This window comes from Mytilus trossulus, chromosome 12 (genome assembly GCF_036588685.1).
Source record: "Mytilus trossulus isolate FHL-02 chromosome 12, PNRI_Mtr1.1.1.hap1, whole genome shotgun sequence".
Classification (NCBI taxonomy): Eukaryota; Metazoa; Mollusca; class Bivalvia; order Mytilida; family Mytilidae; genus Mytilus; species Mytilus trossulus.
The window spans coordinates 59,216,496-59,237,181 of NC_086384.1; the positions used below are offsets into that span (position 1 = coordinate 59,216,496).

General features: G+C 33.3%; 2 protein-coding genes across 3 annotated transcripts in view; both read left to right on the top strand.

Moving 5' to 3' along the window:
• The window catches only part of LOC134692950 (uncharacterized), a 28,778-nt gene extending 22,683 nt beyond the window's left edge, over positions 1 to 6,095 (top strand). For both annotated transcript variants that reach the window (XM_063553597.1, XM_063553598.1), the window contains 5 exons: positions 268 to 374; positions 1,098 to 1,206; positions 2,212 to 2,320; positions 5,424 to 5,510; positions 5,932 to 6,095. In XM_063553597.1, coding sequence (XP_063409667.1) covers positions 268 to 374; positions 1,098 to 1,206; positions 2,212 to 2,320; positions 5,424 to 5,510; positions 5,932 to 6,062 — 543 coding nt within the window. In that variant the 3' untranslated portion in view covers positions 6,063 to 6,095. The remainder of the gene's footprint in view (positions 1 to 267; positions 375 to 1,097; positions 1,207 to 2,211; positions 2,321 to 5,423; positions 5,511 to 5,931) is intronic.
• Positions 6,096 to 10,915: 4,820 nt separating this feature from the next.
• Positions 10,916 to 17,437, top strand: LOC134693795 (uncharacterized). Its single transcript, XM_063554709.1, has 3 exons — positions 10,916 to 11,830; positions 15,960 to 16,022; positions 16,803 to 17,437. The coding sequence occupies exons 1-3, from the start codon at positions 10,936 to 10,938 to the stop codon at positions 17,246 to 17,248; spliced, it is 1,404 nt and encodes a 467-aa protein (XP_063410779.1). The 5' UTR covers positions 10,916 to 10,935; the 3' UTR covers positions 17,249 to 17,437.
• Positions 17,438 to 20,686: the final 3,249 nt, after the last annotated feature.

The following is a 20,686-nucleotide window of genomic DNA, read 5'->3' on the forward strand; positions in this document are numbered from 1 at the left end:
ATTATGAGTTTGCATTACATCCAATTACACAAATGTCTCGCTCCTCTCGCTCATTCTAAATAAGGAATCGAAATATAATAAAAGCAACATTCATAATTGTGATCTGTGATCATGAAATCACTGGATTCTTCAAAACTCGGCAGATTCCTTAGAAAAAATAAAAGAGTTTTAATTTTAATCAAATAATTAGTTAATCATGATTAATTGAGTTTTTGATTTCAACTTAATTGTAGTTTAAATGTGAGTTATTAACGTGTTCCTTTGTAGCTCGCTAACATTATACAGGAACAGATTCTAAGAAGAACGAAGGACCAAATGAACAGTATCCATAACAACTTAAAAACTATATTGTGTACCTGCAAATTAGACAACAAGTAAATATCAATTGTAACATAAATTGGGTTTTCAGAGTTTGATGTTTTAATGAAATAATTTGCTTAAAAAGTGTGTTGAGGAAAAACCATGGTATATTATATGAAATTTGATGTTATCATACTTTGCTAATTAAATATGCAACTCAACTAGTATACGAATTAAGGAAAGAAGGCTGAGCTTAGCTATAGTGCAACATATTAATTTTCATGTTATTCCATGGTCGAAGCTCCACCCTTTTTTTGAAAGGTATCCGCCTCTGAAATATTCAAGAAACTGAAAAACGTAAAAGGTCAACATCTTCATTTGTTTTCATTTTATAACAAAAAGCAATTAATCATGTGTACCACATCTAAAGAAACGGTTTTTTTTTCAAACAAAATAGGATTTTTACGAGTTCCCTTGATTTTGGAGGACGAATTCTGACATCGGACTCAGCCTTCTTTTAAACTCAGTTTTACTGTGTGTATTGCTGTATGTTTGTTTACATGTTCTACATTGGCTAGAGGTATAGGGGAGGTTTGAGATTTATATCACAAGAGATGTTTGACACTTCTGCATGTTTGTGCCAGTCCCAAAGTATAAGACTTCAGCAATGCAATGGCAACTTGATTTGTACAAGAACTAGTGGTGATGGTTAAGAAAGCAAAACTTGTATAACATTGTACAATAATTGCAGGATAAATATGTAACCTATACAACTTGTCTTGTCTGATATTTTGTAGATACGAGATAGTAGACAACACACTCAGTTCGTATTGGAAGGGAGATATATCAGAACACATCTACAAATATTACAGCGATATATACAAGTTTCCTGTCATAGAATCTACGGTAAGAATCGGAATGATTTTTATTGGTTTATTTTATAAGTACATGTAATCATGGTTTTCTTTCTGTTTCCAATAAGTATTAATCATTATCCAATAGAAAATTGACCACAGACGGATTTAAGTGTTCTGTTTAGGCCCTTACCAAAAAATGCTTCCACATAATATAAATTTGACTGTCTTATAGCCTCTGATGCAGTTTAAGAAGTTAATATTCGAAGAAAACCTATTTTCAGTATTTTTTATTTATTTTGATATATTTTTTTAATTGTACGGTCATTAAGACGTTAGCCAGACATCTTTTTACTTGAAAATGGACAAAACAACAAGGAATTTTTGAACGGATGACATATTAGGTTAAAAATTCAACATTACTTGGTATAGTGACCGCATTTCAACTAACGTACTTAGGGAGCAACCATTTGATTTTTAGGGGGGGGCTAGGAAGAAAAATGTTGTCCTACATTTTTTTTAGCTGTAATCTCTGTCCTGTCTTTTTATTTTTCACTCTGTTCGGTCCTGCATTTTTTTTTTTTAGTTTATCTTGCCTTTTGTTTTTGCAAGTGTCTCATCCTGCTTTTTTTTTACTCAAAACTCCTGTCCTGCCTATTTTTTTTTCAAATTTCATCCTAGCCCCCACCCCCCAAAAAAAATCAAATGGTAGCTCCCTTATAAACGTCGAATTAGATCTGTTAGGATGTCAGAAAACCCATTATTTGCATTCTTTGAGATGTTGAATTTTTTCGTATAATTTAATTACGTCTTGCTCTTAAGGGGGTAGACCTTGGTCCAGGGAGATAACTCTTTAATTCAGTGATGCGTTTGTAATAGTCAAGTTTTATTAATGTATTTTAAGCATTTACCTGAAACAGATTGAAAATAATCTATGTATTCTAGAAGCTTAGAACATATTTATGAAAATGGCTGACACAAACATACGGATGATTTTAAGAGTTATTTCCCTTAACCTAGGTCTACCACCTTAATTTAACCTTGTTCACTCTTGCAGACGACTTTTACAAATTGGGGATACTTGTTTCATCTTCAACCCACCATATTACATCGTAAACCCAGAAGTGACGATGAAATTGAAATTATATTCCTGAACTCTAGCTATGGTAAGCAATTTAATTCAACTGTAATGTCATACAAGACTAATTTTAGTTTGTTCATCTCTAATTTCAGTATGTATCTTTATGTAAGTGAGCGCCATTTCATTTCAAGAGAAAGAAAGGGGGGTCCTCAATATGATAAAGAAAAAAAGTGTGGTAAATTATGAACAAAATATTCTGAATCCAGATTTTCTTCATACCTTTAAGTATTTTTAAATCATTGAATAATTAGATCATATATCATTGACTTCAATAATGAGCAGAATAATATAAGAAAATGTAGTATGAATGCCAATAAGAAAACTCTTTATCTAAGTCACTATTCCTAAAAGTAAACCATCATAGGCCAAAGTACGGTTTTCAACACGAAGCATTAGCTTACACTGCATGAACAACAAACTATAAAGGCCCCCCAGAAACGATATCCTTGTTACTACTAATATATATATATATTACAAAGAAAATTGAGTAAATTGCGGTTATACGAAAAACCAAAACATTAACCCTGCTAATATAGCTATAACCAAATGTAAATATTCTACCAAAGTAAGCTCTTGTTTGTGTAAAGTAGATTGGCAAGAAATATAGAATGGAGATGTTTTATTGATAAAATTATGTTCTCTCTATTTAAATTGCTATCCAAGCATCTTAAAAAGACTTCATTATATTGAAATGAAAATTCAATGACTTTTGATCAAAGAGTCTTGATCATATCCTGAGATTAAAAAAAAAATGTTTCCTTCTTAAAAATTCATTTTAAAGCAGAAAGATAAATGTCCACTTGACTTGGAGTTTCACAATTGATGACATTATTTTGGATCTTTCAATTCAAATATAAGTGAATATCGATAGGGGATTAATAAAGGAATCAAAAGAGTAAAAAAATATACATATCAATGTGCTTGATTTCGAGATATTAGCCATTGAAATTTTGGCTGGAAAATATTCTCTTGACTTTTCATAGCTATTTCATTGACAGGTAAATCAATTGTATCTGATTTTATGCCCTTTATGGGCCCTGTAATTTGGGAAATAAAAATATTCTATTCTATTCATTCTCAAAACTATCAAAGAATAATTTGAATTTTTTTATAAGACTTTTACAGCTTGCTTAATATCATTATACATGTAAAAGATTTATAAAAAGATAAATGGGGGTCAATGCCATTTTTTTTGGGCATTCAAATGAATAAAACCCGAGGTTTCCGAAAATCTGACAAAAAATCAAAAACCCTGACAAACGAACTGCATTATATCTTAACTAACCTCTGACGCTAAACACAAGTTATAGGTAATCGATCTTATATATATAAAATTTCTGAAAAAAATGATTCTATTTATAATCAGGCTCTCCGACCAAACACAAATCTTTTCAAGAATCTACATGTATATCTTTAAAAAAATAAACCTACCCCCTCCCCCTTTTCTAACCTTCCAACCATATTATTACATTATATATTACATTTGTTGAACCTTATGAAATAAACAGAATAGACTGTAAGTGAAGCAAAGCAGTCATATTCCAATTTGAAAATAAACACCCTCTATTTATGTATTTTTTACATAAGTTTCTATTTATGCACTTTTCAGAGTGGATGTTGCTATGGATAATATGTGTTTCCATGGTAACAATTGAAGTCAACAACACTTGACGTTTGTAATTTAAAGTTTGCATTAGCTTTTATGTATTTTTCTTATCGGTTAAGCTCTTAAACTGCAATATTCTGCAAATGAAAACTCCGTTTCCAAGGAAAAAATCGGTTGCTATGGTGATAAAACTAAAAAAAATCCCACACATTTTTCTATTAAATTTGGTAAAGTAGTATCCAAACTTCATAACTATAGTGCTAACTATTCTGTACACATTTGCACTTTTCTGAAAAACACCAGAGAAAATGTGGTAATTCAGCAAAAATCCCAATTTCAGAAAAGTTGAAAATATGCATTTTTTCACAAAATTTTACAAAACAATTACAAATTTGGTTGACATGCAATCTTCACCAAAATGAAGCTTAAACCAAGTTCTATCAATGTTACATATGAAAATTAATGAAAAATGCACGATTTGGTTCATAGTCAGGCTCTGAATTGTGGTGATTTAGCTGATTTTTGAAAGATTTTACCATGCTTAACAACCAAAAAATTGTGTGTCCGTTACCATGACAACCACTCATATTTTCCCACTCAAAATTATTTTTTGAGCATTTTTCATTTATTGCTTCTACTAGACCAATTATAGAAAAAATCTGAAACCTTCATGTATCGCACTCTGCCTGGTTCTTACAAAGAGCTGTACTTAAGTTGTGATTGATAGCGTCGAAAAACTATAAAAAGAACAGGTGTTTTTCGCCGAAACGTTATGACTCAGATTAAAACCATAGCCACACCTTCACATTCCCTTTGAAGTTAAATGGTTGTTCTTTATGCTGGATCCCTTCCGTTTTGTACTTGGTTTTTACCATCAGACTAATCCAGCTAGCAGCCGAAGGATGTCAATGTGGAGCAGCATTCAGGAGATCGTCAATAATGTGTGTATACTGCCTGTAATAATGTGTGTATACTGCCTGTAATAATGTGTGTATACTGCCTGTAATAATTTATGTATACTGCCTGTAATAATGTGTCTATACTACCTGTAATAATGTTTGTATACTGCCTGTAGTAATGTATGTATACTGCCTGTAATAATTTATGTATACTGCCTGTAATAATTTATGTATACTGCCTGTAATAATGTGTCTATACTACCTATAATAATGTTTGTATACTGCCTGTAATAATTCTAATACAAAATTAAAGATGGATGTTGGTCTTATTTGTGGTATATTTATACATTGCATCAATTTTCAAACAGTTAAAGGCTCAAAATTAGTTAACATACATTTTGATATTTATTTGCATATTTTAAGTCGATTTCTATCCGAAGCATCTTATGAATATACTGGTTAACCGTTTCGCTATGCAAGCTTAAGAGATAGTATCGAAATTATACATTTTTGTATATTTAATACTGGTTCTAATATAAAATTTATTTATAGGACGGATTTTCTCTTCCTCTAACTGTAAATTATATATCTAATACTGGTTCTAATATAATATTTATTTATAGGACGGATTTTCTCTTCCTCTAACTGTAAACACCTAGTATCTTCAAGTTACAAAGTACATGAACATGGAGTAATTAAAGAGAAGCAAGGTATGAAAAAACTTTAATTCATTTTTTAAACATTTTTTTTTTTAAAGCAAACAATTGAGCTTTTTATTTTATCATTATTTCTGTTTGTGTGAAGTGGCAAATATTTAATGCATGTTCAGGACTAGCACAAGTTAACAATGAATATATGTAGAAGATATGGATTCAAATAACACACCTATATATATATAGAGAGAGAGGTTGTCCATGACGAAGATATATTTGAAGATGACTGAAAGTTTGCCTCTCAACTACCCATGTGCGGACTCATAAGAGAGTTAGGTTCTTAACTTATAGAGAGCTTGGTCATCTCTGATACATCGAATTAACTGTGTGTTTTTGGTATATATAATTGCCGCAGGAAAAGTGTAAGTATGTACTCTTATTTGACAATTAAAACTTATCAATGCTATTATTTTTTCAGATGTCAGTGTTAAATGTAAACTATGGCTTCTAGCTAAGACAGTTGGCTTTGGATGGTACAGGAAATATTATATAGGAAAGAAGAGATGGGGAATATTTACTAACCCAGAGTCATTAGATTTGACTTCTTAGTCTCAGGGGAATAAAGTTTATGTATAACTGTCATTTATTATGTTTGACATGCAATTGGGACTGGAAATGGGGAATGTGTCCAAGAGACAACAACCCGACCAAGGATTTTACCTTTTAATGAGGTTGAAAAATACCATCAAATGATATAAGTTAAACCTGTACAGTATGGTAATGATATATATCATACTGATATTAAAAGACTTGTATCAGTGTCATGACTGTTAAGTTTAAAATAATATAGGCGTATAATTGTTTCTTTTTTTAAATCAAGCGGTTGGTTTTCTCCTTTGAGTTGTTTTGCATTTGTTGTTTCGGGACCTTTAAAATAAGACGGTGGGGTATGGGTTATCTTATTGTTGAAGGCCGGTATCATTGTACACTACGGTGACCTATATGTCATTTGGACTCTCGTGGATAGTTGTCTCATTGGAATTATGCATTTTTTTTTTTTTATACTAGTTGTTTTAATTCATTTTTAGAAGAATTAAGAGCTCATTGATCTTCAACACGTCACACCTTCGAATCAAAATCAGTTAAAGGTGTCCTCTACACCGGATTATGACTGGTTAACAGTCAATTTTCAATGGAAGCAACCTCGTTTTGTTTTCTAATCTAACGTTACCACAAAACACTATGACTTTCATAATAAAACATAACATCTTGCTATATTACTTTCCATGTCGTAATGTTACGCTACATTTTCATGTTAGGGTGAAGGTTGGCACCTGTTAAAACGTTTAAACACGCTGCATTTGTTTGCACCATTCCTAAGACAGGTGGTTGTCGTTTATTGATGTGGGTCATAATTTGTTTCTCGATTCTCGATTTTCAAATAAATTAGACATTAATTTTAGGCCATAAATAGTTAGTTGTTCGGTTAAACCAAAGCTCCGCGTTGAAGGCAGATCTTTAACTAATAATGGTTTCACTTTTTACAAATTGTGACCTGGATGGAGAGTTGTCTCATTGTTCCTTATACCTTATCTTCTTATATCTATAGAATGAATAACTGTGTTGCTGCTCAATGTCCAGCGGCCAATATTTCATGCATTTTCATGCGAGAACAAAATATAAATTAGTGTGTTATTATTAGTTACACAGTGTGTAATTGTCCTAATACGAGAATTTATCAGGTCAATAAAATTCAAATCGGGTGAAGCGAAGCCAAACCCGATATGCATTTTATTGACCCGATTAATTCCGTATTAGGACAATTGAACACTGTGTAACGAATTTATCCTGATTTTGTTATATTACATATTAATATATATTTAAATTCAATATAATGACAACATTAACCAAAAATATTTTAGATATTTAATCTAAAACTGTGAAAAAGTAAAATATTAGGACTATGAAGCAACTCAGTTTTTAAACAAAAATTATTAGGTCAATGGTAGAAGGGAGATAATCCCAATTGACGTAATAAATAAAGGAAATAATTCCTATTGACGTAATCAAAAATTGTACTGAAATTTATTAGGACAATATCAGCCAATCAAATTGCGAGAAATTACTCTAAATCAGGATAAAGTTATATGACGGATGCATTGCTCTATTCAACAAGTTATCAATCACATGGTTGATATCTACATAAAGTCAGCAAACAGTATTACAACAATGCTCGGTTATTATTTGTTTCTTTTCGATTACTACGTAACAAACAATATTTAATATAGCTTCATTTGAATCCTTCAAATCACAACTGTAAGGATTTGACTGGTATCTTTTTTTTTTAGAAATATACAGGATATAGATCTTGACGACATATCGAAAACATTCACCCAGTTAGATTTCAATTTCTATAACGGTCAGATTTCCATTTCTATAACGGTCAGAATTCTATTTCTACAACGGTCAGATTTTCATTTCTATAACGGATTGGCCATGTATGTTGGCCAGTTTATTCATCGGACATATTTTTGAACTCTTATTATCCCATCAGTAACAGTATGGTTTAATTGAACCAGTTTTTATACGCCCGTCAAAATTTTGACGGGACGTATTATGGTATACACATGTCCGGTGTCCGTCCGTCCGTCTGTCTGGCGTAAACATGTCGCACCGTAACTTGAGAACGACTTATCCAAATTTCATGAAACTTAATATAGTTGTTTCTTATGATTGTCAAATGATCTGTATACTTTTTGGTGAAAATTATATTTTAACTTTTTGATTTACGGCATTTGTAACTAAAACAGGGGTGTGTTTTTTTCACATGTCGCACTGTATCCCAAAAAACGATTCTTGATTATGGCTTAAAACTTTAAACACTTCTTAGTTATATTAATCTTAATATCTGTATACTTTTTGGTGATGATTCAAAAGTTAATTTTTGAGTTATTGAGTATTTTGTAAAAAAGGGGGAGTTTTTTTTTTACATGTCGCGCCATATCTCAAAATCGATTTATGATTATTGCTACAAACTTTACACATGTCTTTGTTATATTAATTTTAAGATCTGTATACTTTTTGATAATAATTCAAAATTTCATTTTTGAGTGATTGAGTATTTTGTAAAAAAGGGCGAGGGTTTTTAACCGGATTTTTATTACATGTTGTGCCGTATCTCTATAAAAATTTATGATTATTGCTTAAAACTTTACACACTTCTTTGTTATGTTAATCTAAAGATCTGTATACTTTTTGGTTTTGATTCAAAATTTTATTTTAGTGATATTTTGTTTCTTGTAAAACAAAAACAGGGTGGGGGTTTCCCGTCGTGTCTCAAAAACTATATATGGTTATTGCTTAAAACTTTCTCAGAAGCTATTTATGATTATTGCATATAACTTCCACATAAGACGTCGGGGCGTATCATGCGCTCATGGCGCAGCTGTTTATTTAATATTACAAATGTAAAAAGTTTTTTTAAAAGTAAACGGACAACCATACCCGACGGACGCCAATTGATCTCAAACGGTTACACTAGCCCTCGGAGCCAGGTGAGCAGATAATACTATGAAATATGTATGTTTATAGGTTGTATACATCAGATTAACTGTATTCTATATTAAATCAATCTCCTACTTCAAAGCATGGCCTTAATTTTCCTAAAGTTAAATCCCCTTGATCATTTAATTCATTATTGACCCAATATGAAACTTAATCTTTTGGCCATAATATTTAATTAGTTACTTAATTTTATATAAATTTAATTCTAAGGTCGTGACAATCTATAATAAACACCGGCATATTTAATAGTCGGTAGATTGAGTATTCTAAATAAAAAAACATACTTATAGAATAACTTATCGAAGAATTCAAATATAGAAAAAAAGGTCACTTCACTAACCCATTATGATAGTAATAAACATTTTTATTTATATATGTGACCATTTGTAGTGCACTAGAATATTTTCATGAATGTGAACTTCCGATTCAATTTGTCGATCTTTGTCCTATGAAGAGGTTATATCAATATTAATACGGCCCGTTAATACTACCTTATTTTAATATAGGTGTCAACCTATTTAAGTATATAACCCGCTTAAACCGAAATCGGATAACACGTACAGCAAATATACATGTAAGCAGACAAGAGTTATTTCCCTTAGCATGTACTACTGATACGATAACACAACCTTTAATAAAAGATATTTTGCTAGACACAACCTTTGATAAAAGATATTTTGCTTACACAACCTTTAAAAAAAGATATTTTGCTAGGCACACAAATTACACAGATTATTTCATAGATGTACAAACATCATATTCGAATATAGACTAAAGATCGTCCTGAATACAAATGAAATATTTGTCACTGGTTATTTGTCAAGTGACAATAAATCGAGAATACAAAATAAGGAATGTGCCAATGAGACAATAGCCGGACTACAGAGCAGAAAACAGCCGAAGGTAACCAATTGGTCGATCAACACAGCGAAAATCCCACACCCGGAGGCAGGCTTCAGATGGCCCCATAACAAAAATTTTAACTATACATCTCTAAAAAAATAGAATTACAGAAAAATATAGAAAACAAAAATGTGTCCATAGTACACCGAAACCCCACTCGCACTCACTATCATTTCTTATGTTTAGTTGGCCGTGAAAAGGAGGGGCTCTAATTTGGCATTTAAATTAGAAAGATCATATCATAGGGAACATGTACACTAATTTTCAAGTTGATTGGACTTCAATTTCATCAAAAACTACCTCGACCAAAAACTTTAACCTGAAATTTACACTATCATTTTCTGTATTCAGTGAACCATGAATTTGGGGGCAAAAGTCTAATTTGGCATTAAAATTAGAAAGATCATAATTATCATAGGACACACGTGTAAAAAGTTTTAAGTTGACTCCAACTTCATCATAAACTAACTTAACCAAAAATGTTAACCTGAAGCGGGACAGACGGACGAACGGACGGAAAGACAGATGGACAGACGAACGAACGCACGCACAGACCAGAAAACATAATGCCCCTCTATCATCGTAGGTGGGGCATACAAAGTATCCCTCTTAGAGTTACAGTAAGGCATTTGACATGGAGCAAAGTTCCAATTGATTGCAAGACCATGTAAATGATAATAAAAAATATTACTTTTTAATATTAAAAACGGGCAACAAAATAAAACAAACTATGGACGGACTATATCCGTTTATTTATCAATGTTTACGTGTATAATAGTTTATTCATAATGTTTTGTTTGTTATAAATGAATGAAATATTGATCTTCTTTAAAAATATTTTAATATTATAGAAATATATCTAACATAAAATAAAGTCTTAATATCAACTTTCACGAACTATGACATTTTATTAAAAATATTTCAATCCTCCTGACAGTCTTTAAATTTAATATTCAGTTGGAACAAGATAATTTAATCTATAAATATTCGTTAGTGTGTTTTTGAAACTTTTACTATGATGTGTTCAAAAAACGTTTACAGGATCTTTTTCTGTTTGTTTTTTGATTTTTTCAACTTATTCAAGTTTGCACTAAGTGGAGCTCCAGCAGGGTGTGCGTTGGACGACACGGCCAGTTTGATTGGTCGTTTTGATTGCGAGTTTAATTCTGTATCTTTCCCCCTTGTAATGACAGATTTCTCCTCTCCAGATCCACAAAGAATCCGGATCTATAACGTATCAGGAACGTTAAGTTCTCCGTCATTTTCTGGATTCAGTTCATTCAATACAGGAACAATAGATACTGACTACCCAACGTTACTAGAAATCGAATGTGTTAATGGCGGAACATTGGATATAAGTGCCGGAACGTTTACGGGTATGGATTACATCCAGGAATTCTATATCACCAATTGTGTTATACCCGACTTACCAGATAACGTTTTCACCGATTTCGGAACGCTGAATTATTTCAAGATTGAAGGAGGTTCTATTGGAGTTACTCAAACCAACAGTTTAAATGGATTAAATGTTGCAAGGTCTAGTTCACCCACTCCACTAGGAGCATTCATAATCTACAACTCTCCCATCATTACTGGAGAGCTGGCATCTGGTTTCCTAAACCCTTTGACAACGGTAACAACAATCATGCTGAAGAATACTGGCCTAGATTCTATAGAAGCCAATATGTTCTCCCAAAATACATTAGTCCGTAACTTAAGTATTGCAGGAAACAATTTTCAAGTGCTTCCCACCAACATATTTTCTGGATTAGATGCGCTAATGTTTCTAGACATGAGTGATGTCCCCTTTAATTGTAGTTGTTCTAATGCTTGGTTTCTTGATTATTTAGTTGAACATGACATCAGTATAGTGGGAGCAGCTGTCTGTAGCGAGCCTTCGTCGTACAATTGTAAGTGCATACTCCAATAGCGAGCCTTCGTCGTACAATTGTAAGTACATACTCCACTACCGAGCCTTCGTCTTACAATTGTAAGTACATACTCCACTAGCGAGCCTTCGTCATACAATTGTAAGTACATACTCCACTAGCGAGCCTTCCTTATATAATAGTAAGTACATACTCCACTAGCGAGCCTTCCTTATATAATTGTAAGTACATACTCCACTAGCGAGCCTTCCTCATACAATTATAAGTACATACTCCACTAGCGAGCCTTTGTCATATATTTGTAAGTACATACTCCACTAGCGAGCCTTCGTCATACAATTGTAAGTACATACTCCACTAGCGAGCCTTCCTTATATAATTGTAAGTACATACTCCACTAGCGAGCCTTCGTCATACAATTGTAAGTACATTCTCCACTAGCGAGCCTTCGTCATACAATTGTAAGTAAATACTCCACTAGCGAGCCTTCGTCATATAATTGTAAGTACATACTCCACTAGCGAGCCTTCGTCATATAATTGTAAGTACATACTCCACTAGCGAGCCTTCGTCATATAATTGTAAGCACATACTCTACTAGCGAGCCTTCGTCATAAAATTGTAAGTACATACTCCACTAGCGGGCTGTCGTCATACAATTGTAAGTACATACTCCACTAGCGAGTCTTCGTCTTACATTTGTAAGTACATACTCCACTAGCGAGCCTTCGTCATACAATTATAAGTACATACTCCACTAGCGAGCCTTCGTCATACAATTGTAAGTACATACTCCACTAGCGAGCCTTCGTCATACAATTATAAGTACATACTCCACTAGCGAGCCTTCGTCATACAATTGTAAGTACATACTCCACTAGATGGCCATCTTTGTGTAATTCTAAGTACATGCTCTACTAGCGGGCTATCGTTATATATTGATAAGAACATGCTCTACTAGCGGGCTATCGTTATATAATTATCAGAACATACTCCTCTAGCGGGCTATCGTTATATAATTTATAAGTACATACTCCTCTAGCGGGCTATCGTTATATAGTTATTAGTACATAATCCTCTAGCGGGCTATCGTTATAAAATTAAAAGTACATACTCCACTAGCGGGTCATCTTTATATAATTATAAGTACATACTCCACTAGCGGGCTATCGTTATATAATTATAAGTACATACTCCTCTAGCGGGATATCGTTATATAATTATAAGTACATACTCCTCTAGCGGGCTATCGTTATATAATTGTAAGTACATACTCCTCTAGCGGGCTATCGTTATATAATTATAAGTACATACTCCTCTAGCGGGCCTCCGTCGTACAATTGTAAGTTCATACTCCACTAGCGGACTATCGTTATATAATTATAAGTACATACTCCTCTAGCGGGCTATCGTTATATAATTATAAGTACATACTCCTCTAGCGGGCTATCGTTATATAATTATAAGTACATACTCCTCTAGCGGGCTATCGTTCTATAATTGTAAGTACATACTCCACTAGCGAGCCTCCGTCGTACAATTGTAAGTTCATACTCCACTAGCGAGTCTTCGTCGTACAATTGTAAGTACATACTCTACTAGCGAGCCTTCGTCGTACAATTGTAAGTACATACTCTACTAGCGGGCTATCGTTATATAATTATAAGTACATACTCCTCTAGCGGGCTATCGTTCTATAATTGTAAGTACATACTCCACTAGCGAGCCTTCGTCGTATAATTGTAAGTACATACTCCACTAGCGAGCCTTCGCCGTACAATTGTAAGTACATACTCTACTAGCGAGCCTTCGTCGTACAATTGTAAGTACATACTCTACTAGCGGGCTATCGTTATATAATTATAAGTACATACTCCTCTAGCGGGCTATCGTTCTATAATTGTAAGTACATACTCCACTAGCGAGCCTTCGTCGTACAATTGTAAGTACATACTCTACTAGCGGGCTATCGTTATATAATTATAAGTACATACTCCTCTAGCGGGCTATCGTTCTATAATTGTAAGTACATACTCCACTAGCGAGCCTTCGTCGTACAATTGTAAGTACATTCTCCACTAGCGAGCCTTCGTCGTACAATTGTAAGTACATACTCCACTAGCGGGCTATCGTTATATAATTATAAGTACATACTCCTCTAGCGGGCTATCGTTATATAATTGTAAGTACATACTCCTCTAGCGGGCTATCGTTATATAATTATAAGTACATACTCCTCTAGCGGGCTATCGTTCTATAATTGTAAGCACATACTCCACTAGCGAGCCTCCGTCGTACAATTGTAAGTTCATACTCCACTAGCGAGCCTTCGTCGTACAATTGTAAGTACATACTCCACTAGCGAGCCTTCGTCGTACAATTGTAAGTAAATACTCTACTAGCGAGCCTTCGTCGTACAATTGTAAGTACATACTCTACTAGCGGGCTATCGTTATATAATTATAAGTACATACTCCTCTAGCGGGCTATCGTTCTATAATTGTAAGTACATACTCCACTAGCGAGCCTTCGTCGTACAATTGTAAGTACATACTCTACTAGCGAGCCTTCGTCGTACAATTGTAAGTGCATACTCTACTAGCGGGCTAACGTTTTATAATTATAAGTACATACTCCTCTAGCGGGCTATCGTTCTATAATTGTAAGTACATACTCCACTAGCGAGCCTTCGTCGTACAATTGTAAGTACATACTCCACTAGCGAGCCTTCGTCGTACAATTGTAAGTACATACTCCACTAGCGGGCTATCGTTATATAATTATAAGTACATACTCCTCTAGCGGGCTATCGTTATATAATTGTAAGTACATACTCCACTAGCGGGCTATCGTTATATAATTGTAAGTACATACTCCTCTAGCGGGCTATCGTTATATAATTATAAGTTCATACTCCTCTAGCGGGCTATCGTTCTATAATTGTAAGTACATACTCCACTAGCGAGCCTCCGTCGTACAATTGTAAGTTCATACTCCACTAGCGAGCCTTCGTCGTACAATTGTAAGTACATACTCTACTAGCGAGCCTTCGTCGTACAATTGTAAGTACATACTCTACTAGCGGGCTATCGTTATATAATTATAAGTACATACGCCTCTGGCGGGCTATCGTTCTATAATTGTAAGTACATACTCCACTAGCGAGCCTTCGTCGTATAATTGTAAGTACATACTCCACTAGCGAGCCTTCGTCGTACAATTGTAAGTACATACTCTACTAGCGAGCCTTCGTCGTACAATTGTAAGTACATACTCTACTAGCGAGCCTTCGTCGTACAATTGTAAGTACATACTCTACTAGCGGGCTATCGTTATATAATTATAAGTACATACTCCTCTAGCGGGCTGTCGTTCTATAATTGTAAGTACATACTCCACTAGCGAGCCTTCGTCGTACAATTGTAAGTGCATACTCTACTAGCGGGCTAACGTTATATAATTATAAGTACATACTCCTCTAGCGGGCTATCGTTCTATAATTGTAAGTTCATACTCCACTAGCGAGCCTTCGTCGTACAATTGTAAGTACATACTCCACTAGCGAGCCTTTCTCGTACAATTGTAAGTACATACTCCACTAGCGGGCTATCGTTCTATAATTGTAAGTACATACTCCTCTAGCTGGTCACCTTTATATAAACTCCTCTCATATTCACTGTCCCCATAATCCTAAGTGTATGCTCCACTTTCTTACTGAAACTTTTTAGAAATTATTAAGTCTTAACATATTTATGTTTAGTTGATTAGGAAACAACTTATTGCAACTTATATGAATACTTTTTTACTTTGCGGGTGCGAGTGCTGCCTTGAAGCGGCATCAGCCTGCTCTTTTTTTGTAAATCTGCAAGGGTGTCTTTAATGTGCAAGAGATAGGGCTCTCTCTTAACACGGGCCAGTCATTTATCGTCCCCTGTCGACGGATTATCATCGTTTCCCTAAGACCATACTTGCAAATTGTGTCAAGAGAGAGCCGAAAATTCAGTTCCTGAAATTTTCATATTAAGAAGCCGTGTCTTCAACATTCATCATCAACTTGATTGAAGGCCTATCTATAAAATTACTTGCTGGTGACTTGTGTCGTGCCAAACATATCATTTATTTAATTTATCAATTATTTATTTCATTTCAGTACAAAGAGCGACAATATTCCAAGATGAAAACTGTCCTTATGATCCTTGTGGAAATATCCCAGGTCAGTAGATCTCTTAATATATGGAATGTATTTGATTCAACCACTAAATGATTTTGATAGATATTGCTAGAACGTGAACGTTGTTCTTTAATAAAATGTTGAGAATGCATGTTACTAAGATGTTAATGAATTCAGTGTTCACAAATAAATGTCATTGGCTACGCCATTCGGGAATCTTGAAATCACAAGCGCGTTAAACCCAACCTACTAACGTGTTTACAATGTTGTGACAAACTTAGAACACGGGTGTTAAAACATTTGACTTTTCTACTCTTTACATAAGTATTCCCCATTCCAAATTAAAAAGAGGTCGTATTGCTTTGTTTAATAATTGAATGTCCAATGTAGATACAAATATCTTTTCGTAGGGACAGATAAATCCTTTTTTCTGAAACAAAATCACTCTGATGACGTGTTTTTCAACAATCTATCTTATGTCGTAACTATAATCCGGTTCCCTTTTCACACATGAAACCTACACAATTAGACAATTTACCGGGTTTGTAATACAATGTAACATGAGCAACATGACGGGTGCAACATGTGGAGAAAAATCTGCTGATTCTTCCTGAGCACATTGAATCGCCCAAGTCTTTTGGTGGGGTTCATGTTGCGTAATATTTAGTTTACTATATGTCGTTTCTTGTGTTAAACTTACAATTTGCCTGTTGACCATGCATGGCGTTGTAATTTTATTTTTGATCTGTGAGTTTGAATGTCCCACTGGTATCTTTCGCCCATCTTTTGTTGATGTACAATTTTGAATATCTTTGTTTTCAGGTATAAATGCAGATCCGCGATGTCATACGATTTTCCAAGTGTTCGGATATGTTGTCACATGTGGTTGTTTACTCATGACATTGATGGCCATTTATCTGTACCTTAACACCCGACTGCATATTGCTATGCCAAAATTCCGACTAGAACAGAAGAAAAAGAACGCTTGGATTAAAGTACAAGACTCACTTTACAAAGGTGTGGTCAATATGATTCCACCAGCTTCGACAGGAGTAAACGGAGTTAAACTGCCTCCTATTAAGAGAGCAATGAGGAAGAGATTCTCATCCCCGAACGTGATACAGCATTCTGATCTTCCTAACAATTCTGATCTGGAAAAAAATGATTTGGAAAAAGAAATTAATGAAAAAGACAACATTGCTCCTTTTGGAAATAGTTACTCGACAAATGAAATGAGTAACAAATCAAAAACGGATTCAGAAGTGTAAATGTCAAGCGGACAATGATTATGTACATGTACAGTACACGGATATATTGCACGTGAAGACATTGGCCAATTAAGGTAAACGGTAGATAAATCAAATGATTTAAATGAGACAAGTGAACGTAAAATAAAGCAAATCGCCATTTATAGCTTGCTTTTTATACAATGTGATTTGGACAGAGAGTTGTCTCATCATCGGCATTTATATACCACATCTTCTTATTTATATTGAAAATAAAATAAAAGAGTAACACATTTTATACAAGCAGTCATTGACAATTGTAACCATTGAGTGTCGCAATGCTGTATTATTCTAGCTCGGAGCCTCCCTTTTTCTCTCTACTTGTTATATTTTGCACATTATTCCGTATTGACTAGGATTGACATTTTTCCTGTCGTAGGTCGATAGTTTTCTCCGGTTACCCCCGAGTTCCTCAAGCAATAAACACATGTATAAACATGTTAATGAAAGCGGGAGAAAAAAAACAACAATTTTTGGAGCCCATTATATTATTCTCTTTTCTGTTAACCAAACCCGGATTTTGTAATTGTTCACCTCTGAACTTTTGTTTTAAAGTTTCATTAAGAATTATAATAACAGATACAGAACACAAACAAACGCATCTTACAAAAATATTCAAACACAATTTACCGATCTGAGAGATCTCACAGTCATTGACATCTTCAACGCAAATTACAACTAAAAAATTCATGTACATGTAGTTCAGTGGTTGTCGTTTGTTAATGTGTTACATATTTGATTTTCGTCCATTTTGTTATATAAATATTAAGGCCGTTAGTTTTCTCGTTTGAATTGTTTTACATTGTCATATCAGGGTCTTTTATAGCTGACTATGCGGTTTGTGCTTTGCTCATTGATGAAGGCCGTAAGGTGACCTGTAGTTGTGTATGTATGTGTAATTTGGTAAACGGACAGAAAGTCACAGGACAAAAAGTCACAGGACATAAAGTCACAAATTTGGTAGGACAAAAAGTCACAAATAATCTGTTGACAATTATTTGAATATATAAGAAAAATATCTTGAAATATTTACTTTTTAATACATATATTCATATTAAAGTGTAGGAAATGTGTCATTATAAATGAAAAATTAGGATTTATTTAATTTTAATCATGCAAAGGGTATATTTCTTGGCACAATGAAGCCATTTAAGTGCAAAGTCATGTTGACATTTTGTTGTTTTAACAATTGTTTGATCATCTTTGATATTTTTTGGATAAATTTTGTTTACAATGTTGATCTATATACAATAGGTAAAAAAAAATACAAAAATATTTTTGTAGAAATAAATGTTTTTTATTCAAAGAAAATTTTCAGAAAAAATGAATTGTGACTTTTTGTCCTGTGACTTTTTGTCCGTGACTTTTTGTCCTGTGACTTTCTGTCCTACATTCTGTAATTTTGGTCTCTTGTGGACAGTTGTCTCATTGGGAATCATTCACTTTTTTATATGTATCAAAGACTAAAATATCAATTTGAATCCATCATACCCAACTATTTCAGTCCTATTCAGGACCGATAACTCTGTCGATAGATATTATAGGGTATACAATATTGTTAAATCCAGATCAATCGTATCATACGTCTCTGCTGGAATGTATACAATAACTCTTTTTTTAACACAATTTAAACTTTATATCGATTCATTGCCTGGATTTAGCTTTAACTATTGAATTAAAAAATAAATAACAATAAAATCATATTCAATGATCGAAATTCATTTAAATTAAAATTTGAATCAGAATAATTTGAAATAATTATAGAAACATATAAATATTTGAATGCCTTTTAAGCAAAGAAATTTTCATAATATTTATATTCTCCTAAAGTTTATTATGAACCATACTTCTTCTGATTTGACACGGGTAGGAGAAGATATTAATTTGTACATTTATGAAAACTTTTGTGTATCACAAAATTTAAACTCTGGTAATACATGTATACACACTGACAGGATGTTGAATGTCACCTGGTTGCTTTTGGTTTGCACGTCTACCTGACAATATATTATGATGTAACATTTAACCCAAGTTAGATTTCACCTGTTCGGTCAAGGAATGTAAAGGTATAGAATATTAATCTATTATAATTGGACATCATTTTTTTTTCTCTTAGGATGAAAATATGGGAAAAGGGCGTATTGCATTTCCGCTATTTTTTCAAAGTTCCAATACTACGTTTCCGCAAATTTAAAGTATACGTTTCCGCAATTTGTAATTATTACTTTTCCGCAAATTTACCTGGTAAATTATAAGAATTGAATTTACATATATGATAAATTATTTATTTTTTTATTTTTAATAAAGAAAATGTTCTGATCTCAGTATAGCTACAATTTACTAGATATAACTAGTTGACTCGGATAAGGATGAGTTAAACTTCATTGAGACATCTTTGGTTTGGCTTACTTGCCAACTGACATGATTGAAGAATGCTTTTTTGAATTAATTGTCGATGTTCAACTGACGATAAATGCATGAGGTCTGCCGATTATATATATATCGGAATTTTATATAGATGGCAATTGAGATTTCAACCAAACAGTTGGGTATCACCTCCTGACCCCGACGAAAAGAGAACAACTAATGGTGTCGAGTCTTTTTGTGCCTACCTGAAGGAGCAGTTTTACGCTAGCCATCCTACCATATTTGTCTTTGCCAATGTGTTATTGAAACTGAAGAGTTTTAGACAACATCTTACATAAAGATGAGAACTCTAACCGTAAAAGCACCCGTTCGGAAATATGAAAAGGTGAAAATGGACTTCCTTCCTGAACAAAATACAAAACTTGTAAACGTTGAATATGCTACTATGGACTATGTACGACGTGTTGGCTACAAATATTCTGCCAGAACTGACTTATGAACTCATATCAAGATATTTTTGAACATACGTTTTCATACATTTTAATGATGTAGTTTACTTACATGTTATGATGGCCTTTAACTTACTACATATTGATCTTTTATTATAGCTTTGCTTTCGATCAATAGGTTTTCCTTAATTATTTGCGGAAAAGTAATAATTTACTTTTTCCGGAATAGTTACTTTTTTTCCGGAAAAGTAAGATAATTATTTGCGGAAACGTCAACTTTTTTTTCCGGAAACGTCATCTTTTTTTCGCGGAAAAGTAATGCCAATTTGCGGAAACGTAAAACGCCGGAAAATATTTGTTTTGGTCTAAAAGGAATGTTTAATATATTTTTAAAGAAAAATAGAATATAAACATTTTTAAAAAAAGAAGAGAATTTTTTTTAAATTATATATATTGTAAACTTTTGTCTGGTAATAGTATCTCCTGGATGAATATCTGTCAAAATAAATGTTCCCGTGTCACACTTAAAATATTTTTTTTTTATTAAGAAATTTTGAAATCAATGATATCGAAATATCACTAAAGGAAAATAACAGAAACATCA

What these genes read in the sequence shown, in the direction of transcription:
- LOC134693795 (XM_063554709.1), top strand. Translation starts at nt 10,936, where the DNA reads ATGATGTGTTCAAAAAACGTTTACAGGATCTTTTTCTGTTTGTTTTTT. An exon ending in CGAGCCTTCGTCGTACAATT is followed by an intron (nt 11,831 to 15,959) that starts GTAAGTGCATAC and finishes ATTTCATTTCAG; the next exon opens with TACAAAGAGCGACAATATTC. An exon ending in TCCTTGTGGAAATATCCCAG is followed by an intron (nt 16,023 to 16,802) that starts GTCAGTAGATCT and finishes CTTTGTTTTCAG; the next exon opens with GTATAAATGCAGATCCGCGA.